Genomic DNA, 10,720 nt, shown 5'->3' on the forward strand with positions numbered 1-10,720 from the left:
TGGTCACGTCAGTAAACGTCAGTTTCTTCATACCCTGACATTCATGGTCTCAGCCCACAATTTGGTGAGCTTGGAACCTTCTGAAAACATTGAATGTGGATGTAAATGCAACAGCTTTATGCCTGTGTATGCATTTATGGTTCTTTCTGTCCCTTAGAAAGCCATGTTTGTGTGCTTCCTTCTATTTTCAAGGGGGTGTGCACCGTCTAGAATCTGTTGAAGAATATAACGAGCTGATGGTAAGAAATGGAGATCCCAGGGTTAGGATTTTGGAGGTCTCCCGAGATGGCCGGAAGCATTCTCTTCCCCAGCTGCTGGACTCTTCTGGAACCTCACAGGTGGGTCAGGTACCACAGAGCCTTGGACACAGACAACAGTGCTTGGAAGGGAGAGAAAAGCCCTTATGTCACTATGTTTTTTCTTTTTTTCCTTCAAACACCAGCAAGAGCTTCCTTGTTCTGAAGAACAGCCATTGGTGTGGGCTGGGAGTATTGTGGGGTTTATATGCTTTGAGAAGTATAGTACAGAAAGAGAGGTCTATCCAGAGAGGCTAGAAAGAAGTCAGTCCAATATTCGAAAATAGTGTTGTTGTTGTTCTTGCTGTTGTAAGTGCACTAAGTCAGATCCAACTCACAGCAACCCTGGATAATGTTCCCAAGAAGCAGCTGGTGGGTTTGAACCACCAACTCTGTGATTAGCAGTCCAGTGCTTATCCTACAGTAGTGATTGGTGATTATGTGCCATGGAGTTGGTTCCAATTCGTAGCAACCCTGTATAGTGTTTGTTGTTGTTATGTGCCGTGGAGTCGGTTCTGACTCATAGCGACCCTGTACAGGGTTTTCCGAGGCTGTAATCTTTACGGGAGCAGAAAGCCTCATCTTTCTCCCGCGGAACAGCTGGTAGTTTCGAACTGCTGATCTTAAGGTTCTCAGCCCAATTCGTAACCACTACACTACCAGAGCTCTTTCTGTATAGTGTTTACCAGGCTGTAAATCTTTATGGGAGCAGAAAGCCTCATCTTTCTCCAACAGAACAGCTGGTAGTTTTGAACTGCTGACTATGAGATTAGGAGCCCGACTCATAAACACGACACTACCAAAGCTCCTCCAATAGCAGGGGGAAATCCCTTTTTGAATCCCAGCATCTTGACCCCCTTTTGACTGTGTGTTTTGGAACTAAACGCTGCGCTCAATTGGCAGGAGATAATGGCGTCTCAGAGTCTGTGGTTGGACCGCCACCGTTTGTTTAATGGGAGCATCATGTGTCAGTTTAATAACTGTGTGGGTGGATGCAGGAATGTGTGTGAGTGAGGAAAGTTGTGTGTGTGTGTGTGTGTGTGTGTGTGCGCGTGTGCCACACCTGGGGTCCTACTAGATACACCACGATAACTTGGACAGCCCATATCCACAGGGGTGGTAGTGTTGTTAAATGCTGTTGAGTCGGTTCCAACTCATAGCAACCCTGTATAGGGTTCATGAGGACCTGCTGGTGGGTTTGAACTGCTGCCCTTGTGGTTCACAGTCCAGTGCTGGTCCTACAGTGCCACACCAGAGACTGGTAAAGTAGCTGATGATGTTGATATTCCTGTCCCTCAGAGCTCAGGGTTCCATAACCTTGTATGGGGGATGCTTCTCAGTGATGTTTTCCTCAATCCAGTACAAACTGGGTGAACAGTTTGAAAGTAGCCTCAGTGTCTGGGAAACCTATGGAATGTTCTTCAAGTCCTGGTGTAGCACTATAGGATAAGCACTGTACTGCTAACCACAGGGTTGGCAGTTCAAACCCACAGTTGTTCCATGGAAATACTTTACAGCATCTCTATAAGATAGAACCAACTCCATGCCACTTAACAACAACAACCATCAGACAGAGGGCTGAAGAGGAGTCTTTAGCACTGTCTACCAAGAACTGGGATGAAGCAGGGGTGGGGGTGGGGTGGGGGGGAATGACAGCAACAACACCACAAGTACATGGAGACTTCTAGATTGTAGAGCTGTAAAGGACCAGGTGTTTATGACTGTTTTACAGAGAAGACAGCTCACTCTGAGAGAGGTTCAGTGTTTTACTGAAGATGATAAGCCGAAGCTACTGTAAAGAAAGGTTTTTGAACATAGTTTGTATGTGTCATGAGACATCTAGCAAGTGTGTCCACGGCTCAGAGGCAGAGTTTGCTGCTCAAGCGGTTTTGTGTTAAATCCACCAAAAGACAACTCCAGGGAAACCGGCGCTGAGAAAAAGCACAGCAAAAATCTTGCTCGGGACATGGTTAAAATGAGTGCAAACCTATGACTGGAGACAGACCTGTGGCCTCAGAATGACCCAGGTAGACCAGTAGGGTCAGGCGGAGATCAAAGAGTTGTTGGAGAGCCCCATTGCCAGGCAGAATTTGTTCATGTGAAAGCTGAGAGAGGGTTGTCCTGCCGTCAGTCACCACGTGGATGTCTCCTATTCTAATGGTGATTTCTAAGCTGTGCCAATGAGAAACCTGAGCCTGACCACCCATTTCTAACCTGCGTCCAGGAACCAGGAAACAGGGACTAGTGAAGAAAGCTTAAGAAAAATAGGATCTTTTCCTCTTTCCATCTCCCTGTTCTCTCCTGTCTTCTCTTATTTTCTACCCTTTTCTTCTTCTCACAGAACCCATCCCTTCCCTTCACTAACAAGTAGTACATAGAATTACCAGTTGTCAAGTCTACTCGGATTCCTGGTGAGCGCATGTGTATGAGAGTAGAACTGTGACTCCTGGCGTTTTCAGTGACTAATTTTGGGGAAGTAATCACCAGGACTCTCTTCCGAGGCACTCCTGGGTAGACTCAATCCTCCAGCCTTTTAGTTAGCAGCTAAGCACGTTCAGTATTTGCCCCACTCAGGAACTTCGTCGTCTTGAATATCCAGTAGAACTTTTTCTACAGTCATGGGAATGTCCTGAGCCCAGACTGTCCAGTAGGATAGCCACTAGTCCCATGTGTCTACTGAGATCTTGAAAAGAGGCTAGTGATACTGAGGACTACATTTCATACTTTTATTTCTATTTAAGTTTAAATAGTGGTTACCCTGCGAAATAGCACAGGGTAACTAGAAAGTGCAAGAAAATTCCTGAAACTCTTCAAGAGATAAATGAAACATGTTGGCCTTTATTTCTCGCGTTGGTGAAGATTGATGACCAAAGAAAGAATTCCCTGATATATCCAACATGATACTTACTCTGTGTTCTAGGATTGAGAATCCATAGGCTATATCTTGCCATCTCTTTGATGGTTTCGTCAAAGGGTTGTTGTTGTTGTTGTTGTGTGCCATCGAGTCGGTTCCGACCCATAGCGACCCTGTATAGTAGTAACCTTACTAAACCCACATTGCTGGCAGATATTTTATAAAAATACAAAACATGATTGTTCTAAACTGCCATGACTATGAAAATACCATTGGCAGACATCTCCTTTCGACCTTTGAACATAGAATATAGACATTAAGAATAAAATAATATTTTGTGATATTGCTTCGCTCATGTTAAATCTGAATTGATTTTGCTTGTCTTGCTTACACTGGGATACCGACATCATTTAAGAAAATTGTTATTGTAAGAACAATAGTAAGGAGCTAGCTGGTAGAAGAAGTGCTTTAGCAATAGATTCACTTAATCTCTTGTTTATGTTATAAATAACATATATGTTATATGCACACATGCAACGTTGGCAAGATATGCAATGTTGTTGCATGTGTACATATTGTAAAGGATGGAGATTTGATCTACCATGTACCAGGAATGGAGATTGTGGTTTATGGGAAATATTTTATTTTCCAAATGTGAAGGATTAGAACTGAAGCTGCTGCCATATCGCTGCAGGGTGTTCTATGGGGAATCGCAGTTGGCTGGGTTTGTGGTTTGGGCTTTCTGAGAAACAAGGGTTTGCTGAGTTTTTCAGTGAGTGATACAAGCTTAAAATGGTGAAACTTTCTAACCACAATTCTGATCTTGGGATTGGGATGAGGTGGCTTCCAAGGGAGAACTCAACCACAGGTGGTCATCATGTGTCTCTCAGATGTCTAGTTCCTCCATTCCAGAGAACAAAAGGGTAGATCTGTGGGATGCAGCCAAGGAGAGAGCAGGGCAAGGCTTTTGTGGTCTCCAGGCATTGGAGGAGGAAAGCATGGCCACCTATTGCAGTCGATCTCTGGCTCGACTTTATTATAGCATTTATAATAAACCAGAGGGAAATGACTATCTGGCACTAAAGAAAACAGAGTTTCATGCCAGAGAAGACAGCAGGGTAGACGATACTGTCTCTGACTTGCCGTGTGCTGCCTTTTAGGAATACCACATAATGAAGAAGTCGACCCGCTCCCTAAGCACCACTCAGGTGGAATCCCCCTGGAGACTCATCCGGCCATCAGTCATCTCCATCATTGGGTTGTACAAAGAAAAGGGCAAGGTGAGGTCTTGGTATGGGCTGTTGTATCCACAGGTGACTCTGAGTTTCTTTTTTTACATGAATGGTTACTTTTTATTGCTATTTTTGCATATAAGAGAGATGCAGAGGAATGGATTCATTATGTCATTTGCATGGATTTGAGGACATTCCCTGGAATTCTCTCTTGTAGCTTCTGACTGTTTGGCGGTCACGAACTCCATGTTCTTCTGATGTGAGAAGCCCCCAGTACAGACTGCTGTGGTCCTCACAGCACAGCCAGGGATGGAGCGAACGCTTCCAGCTTTGCCCTGCGAGTGCAAGAAACACAGGGCCTTCAGCTTCGGGGGAAACTCCCACTTATCTGTTTAAATGAATTGCATGGCATTGTCATGAACAGAATGCTACAAATAATCACTTTAAAAATCCGTTTTGAAAATATGCAAAATGAAAAAATAGAAATAAAAGAATGAAACAAATTTTAGCATAGTGTGAAATGTTACTCACAGGTGAATCCCTGTGGAGTCACCATTTGGGGAGGTCAGAAATGGTTGAATATCGGCAGTTTTATATGTTCAGAACTAAAACTTTGTCCCTTTAACATAATACATTGTTAGTCCAATGCATATAGATCCAAGGAGGGCAACGGTGAAGGATATGCCAGCTTGAATTAACAGCAGTTGACTAGGTTAACTCTGAGCATGGTGGGAAGTGATAATCTCAGTTAATACTGCAATGTCAAGCTGAACACCTATTTGCTTTGTGTGCAGGGCCTTGGATTCAGCATCGCTGGAGGTCGAGACTGCATTCGAGGACAGATGGGGATTTTTGTCAAGACTATTTTCCCAAATGGATCAGCTGCCGAGGATGGAAGACTTAAAGAAGGTAAGAGAATGCTTCTTGCTGGTCCCCAGTGACTGTGCACTTTGATTCTATGAGAATCTGCCTCCTTGCAAGACGTGGCATGTGTGGTTCAGCAGCTGAAGCCAGGGCCTTGGGAGTCCAGGAGATCTGGGCTGAATCCCACACTGACTTTGGACAACTGATACAATGTGAGCTTCAGTTTCCTTAGTTGTACACATGGAACCTTTATACCTACCTGGGTAAATTGTTGTGTCTGAATATTTTTATTAGGCTTCTCTAAGTGACTATATTGTCCTCTTGGTTTTTGATCCTATTCCCTGCATTGAAAATCCCTGAGTGTTTGTGATCCATTCTTGCCTCAGGTCTGGAATGGAAGCAAAGCATACCTATTCATTAATAGATATTTAATACTTGCTGTTGAAATCAACCAACATGTAGTTTTGCTCTTAAATGAACATCTCTTACATTCTCCTAGTTTGCCACTCACATATATGCTAAACAAACACTTTCAAATGCAAATCAAGCAATATTGATGTACCTAGTCATAACTGGTTCATTAAATATTTTAAATGTTTAAATTGTTGCTGTTTTTGTTAAGTGCCATCAAGTCAGTTCTGACTCATAGCGACCCTGTATATAGGGTTTCTGAGGCACGGCTGGTGAGTTTGAACCACTGACCTTATGATTGAGTGTTTAATCCTACCAGGACTCCAAATATTTAAATAGCCTTATGTTTTATGGTACATTTAGCATTTACAAAACATTTCCACATATTTAAGTGATGTCTCACATTAATCCCATTAGCCTATCTAGTAGGCATGTTGAACTAGGCCCTATCTTTAAACATGAGAAAACTGACAATAATGTCCACCCTTCGTAACTTGCCCCTTCCTTAGCAAATGGCAGAAGTCAAATTTAAACGCAAGTTTCCTGGTCCCAAGTTCTGTTCACCTTCCCACCTCCCTACTAGGAGCTCACTGAACTACAACAAGAACACAGAATCACAACTCTTTCTTACTTCATGAGCTTATGATACTTGGTAAAAATAACATTTGAATAGATCAAATCTCTTTTATGTATAAACACAGTTGCTAAGTGTTGTCAAGTCGATTCTGACTCATAGCGACCATGTATAGGGTTTTTGAGGAGCTGCTGATGGGTTTGAACCGTCAACCTTGTGGTTAATAGTCAGTCCAGTACTTACACAGTACCACACTGTTGTTGTTGTTAGGTGCCATTGAGTTGGTACCGACTCATAGTGACCTTATACACAGCAGAATGAAGCACTGCCCGTTCCTGGGCCAACCTCGTTGCCACGCTTGAGCCCATTGATGCTGCCACTTGGCCAATCCATCTCGTTGGGGGGTCTTCCTCTTTTTCTCTGACCCTCCACCTCACCAAACACGATACCCTTCTCCAGCGGTGACTACATAAGCGTAGTAGCTTCTTTGAATCAAGAGAGAATCTTTTGTAGTCATGGATAAAAATAAACCCTAGACCAGACAGACCTTTCTATGATGGTAACTCAGACTGCATTATTTCAGGGACACTCATAAATGGAACTGTATATTTGTATACTTACCATGGGACATTGGTAGAATTCAGTGGTAGAATTCTTGCCTCTCATCCGTCCATCTGGGAGATAATGGACCTCAGGCACCACCACCAACCCCCCATCAGTAGAGGTGTGAGTTTACTGTGATCCTAAACAGGTTTCCATGGAGATTTCAGACGATGGTGGGCTAGAAAGGAAGACCTGGTGGTCTACTTCCAAAACTCAGCTAACGAGACTCCTGTGGCTCACAACAGTCTTGTCCAATCCCAAAACTATAGATGCTGTTGTGTTAAACTGGAAAGAGTGAGCCCCAGTCCCCTCTTTCAGGCAGAGGGGATGGTAGAAACCTATATGCCAATGAGAAGAGTAGACCAGGCTTACAGCTTCCCTAGCAGAGTATCTCTTCTCCCTCCTAGAGGAAAGGTTAACTCCCAGGTGGTGTTTGCGTCTGCTTTCAGGACAGTGTAAAACCCTAGCAGAACATTTCTGTAACGGATGTGCCAAGTGTTTGTTCACTTGATTAAAATTCATCCTGCAGCACAATGGAGATGGGGCCGGGGGTGGGGCAAATCCATAGCGAGAAAAGGTTTCAAAGCACTTGATTCTCCTAAATACTGCTTTTTCATGTGTTAATTTCTAAAAAATGTAAGTCATTGGAATGGATTTTCAACCTGTTGAATGATTATGTCTAAATCTTATATAAACTTCTCATTATATAAAAAATGAGTAACCATTTTAATGTTTCACTCCTTCCCCCAGGTGGAAATAAATAAACCAAAAAACGCCCTTAGCTATTTGAGTACTTGATGATATCAGGTGATTCTTAAACAAAGACTTTTTTCGCTTATTTTACTAGTTCTGTAATTACATGAACAAGAAAGCCTATAACAAATGCAGAGGGCGCTGGAGCATTTTTGTAGCTCGTCTACACATTGTGTAGATGGATTCATCAAATTGCACAACACATCATGTTGTTACAGGGAATGGCTGCCTATCAGAGGGGGGAGTATGTGTTCTTTGGCCACTTGGCACTTTGTCATGTATATAGGAAGTTACTCTTGACTTCTGCACTTCTTTACAGACTTAACCAACTGTTCTTCTCTTTGAGGCTTCTTTGTAGTGTTTTTGATAAACTGTCTTGTGAAAAATAGGCCATGTCACAAGAGTAAAAATCAGAAATGAGTTCTGACAAACCAACATGATGCTCAAGATCCTTTGTATTCCCAGAAGACTCTATCAAGGGCTTGAAAAATGGCCTGAATATACCTCTTAAAGATGAAGATGAGTCTGGCATAGTTTGAAAGAGAGACAGGCAGAAAGTGATTACCAGAGAGAGCAACTTGAGACATTTCAACCAACCAATCCGTCGTTGAGTTGACTCCGACGCGTGGCATTTTAGAGTAGAACTATCCTCCATGGAGGTTTCCTTAGCTGAGTTTTCAGAACTAAATCACTTCACCAGACCTTTCTTCTTGGTGAATTCAAACTGGCAATATTTCAGCTAGCAGTGAAGTATGTTAACGTCGCTCCAAATCAAAACCAAACCTGTTGGCATTCTGTCAATTCCATCTCATGGCGACACTAAACAGAGTCGCGCCTGTAAGGTTCCAAGGCTGTAAATCTTTATGGAAGCCGACGGCCCCTACTTTTCCCCACAAAGTAGCTGGTGCGTTCTAACAAACTTTTGGTTAGCAGCCAAGTGCTGAACCACTGCACAACTAGTGCTCCATTCATACCACCCTGTGGCACTATAGGATAAGCACTGTACTGTTAGCCACAGGTTGGAAATTCAAACCCACAAGCCACTCCTTAGAAACCCTATACAGGGTTTCTGCGAGTGGGCACTAACTGGATAGCACTTAACAACAACCCAAAGACTACCAGTTTGAGACGCTGTGATTGTCATTTTCCATCGAGTTCCTTTATACAAGTAGTAACCCTGTAGGACAGAGTGGAATGATCTGTAGGTGTTCCTAGGCTGTACTCTAGGAGTCCTGCTGTGGGTAAACACTGGACTGGTAGCCACAAGGTCTGTGGTTCAAACCCACCAGCTGTTCCTTGGAAACCCTTTATGGGTCACTGTGAATCGATGGCACTTAGCAACAACAATAACCTTTACAGATGCTGATCACCAGGGTATTTCTCTTGTGAAGTGGCTGATGGGGGTAAATCACTGTCATTTTGGTTAGCAGACAAGCACTTAACCATTACCCTACCATCGTGCCTTCTTTGACACATTGCCCTACAATAATCTCTTACAAGGAAGCATATTATAACTTCCCAACTTCATGTCTGACAGCATCAATAAGACCAGGACTCTAGACTGTTTCTGGAGGTGGGGCTGCCATTCTTCATGCTAATCGGTCAACGAGTTTTTTGTCTTTGAAACCATTTTCCGTGCACCACACTGATTCTCCAGGCTCAGGTAGCATATGTTTCTGCAAATACAGGTGTGGCTTCTCAAGTATCATGGGTTTTCATGCTTCATTGCCTGGGTTTACGATTTTAAACAATAGATATGAAGAAAGCCTTGAGACTCAGTTTTTGTATTTCAACCTCCAAATATATAGAGTATTTGCTCAACTTCGGTAATGCATAAAGAGTCAGATCTAGATACTTCCCTTAGTTGTTTTCACTAAAGATTAAAAGGCAGAGCTGTTGCTAAAAAAAATATGCATGTAACCCATCCCAATTCTGTATCATTCCTGGGAGCAGAGCTCATGAAACTGGACAGCCACAGTAAAAGTTATTTTGTAGAGTAGTAACACAGGAACCATATGGCGACCCATTTGGTTCTGACCTAGCAGTCTTGTTGTTTATTAACTGCCATGCAGTCATTTCCGACCCATAGTGACCCTCTATAGGGCTTCCAAGGAGGGATTGGTGGGTTTGAACCACTGACCTTGTGGTTCAGCACATTACCCTGCAGCACCACACCAGGCTCCTAACCAAGCAGTTCAATTCCAGTAACTTCAAGCTTGATGCTAATGTAATTCTTGTCTCTGGTCACTAGGGGATGAAATCCTAGATGTAAATGGAATACCAATAAAGGGCTTGACGTTTCAAGAAGCTATTCAGACCTTTAAGGTAACAGCATTCTCATTGATCTACTTTAGCCTCTTTGTTTTGTTTTCTTTTCTTTAGTGTCTTCTGACTGGTTTGCCCAGGGTGGTTTTCACTCTTTAAAGGAAGGAAAGTCTGAATGTATCTACCTTACATTCTTCTTGCTTTCTCAGCAAATCCGGAGTGGACTGTTTGTCTTAACGGTACGCACAAAGTTGCTGAGCCCAAGCCTCACGCCGTGCTCGACGCCCACACATATGAGCAGATCCAGCTCCCCAAACTTCAACGCCAGCGGGGCAACCTTGGCAGCAAACTCTGATGAGAGCAGTTCTTCATCCCTGGGCAAGAAGACCCCAGGGCCCAAGGACAGGATTGTCATGGAAGTAACCCTCAACAAAGGTGACACGAGCTATTGCTCTCTCTCATTGCTTTCTCCCGAATAACAACGTGGAAACCATCTTAGCTTGATTCTGTTTCTTAAATGAGTTGTTCATTTGGAAAGGCCGTTATCAAAAATACAGGTGGTGGTGTTTCCTAAACAGACAGTGAAATCACAAGCAAAGATATGAGTCATTGTACAATAGTCAAAGGAAATTAGCATAAAGTTCTTTAAATTCTTACCTGAGACGAATCATTCTGCAGGCCAGAAACTTGTGGGGTTTATATATATATATATATTGTTGTTGTTATGTGCCGTGGAGTCAGTTCCGACTCTTAGCGACCCTGTACAGCGTTTCCAAGGCTGTAAATCTTTACAGGAGCAGAAAGCCTCATCAGCTGGTAGTTTCAAACTGCTGACCTTGTGGTTCGCAGCCCTATTCGTAACCACTAT

At 43.2% G+C, this 10,720-nt stretch overlaps 1 protein-coding gene across 1 annotated transcript in view; it reads left to right on the forward strand.

The window, feature by feature from the left end:
* PDZD2 (PDZ domain containing 2) overlaps positions 1-10,720 on the forward strand; it is a 362,151-nt gene that overhangs the window by 291,296 nt on the left and 60,135 nt on the right. Inside the window, exons 7-11 of the mRNA XM_006873509.1 lie at positions 193-338; positions 4,311-4,430; positions 5,177-5,291; positions 9,839-9,912; positions 10,062-10,287. Coding sequence (XP_006873571.1) covers positions 193-338; positions 4,311-4,430; positions 5,177-5,291; positions 9,839-9,912; positions 10,062-10,287 — 681 coding nt within the window. The remainder of the gene's footprint in view (positions 1-192; positions 339-4,310; positions 4,431-5,176; positions 5,292-9,838; positions 9,913-10,061; positions 10,288-10,720) is intronic.

Source organism: Chrysochloris asiatica, unplaced genomic scaffold, assembly GCF_000296735.1.
Source record: "Chrysochloris asiatica unplaced genomic scaffold, ChrAsi1.0 scaffold00243, whole genome shotgun sequence".
Taxonomy (NCBI): Eukaryota; Metazoa; Chordata; class Mammalia; order Afrosoricida; family Chrysochloridae; genus Chrysochloris; species Chrysochloris asiatica.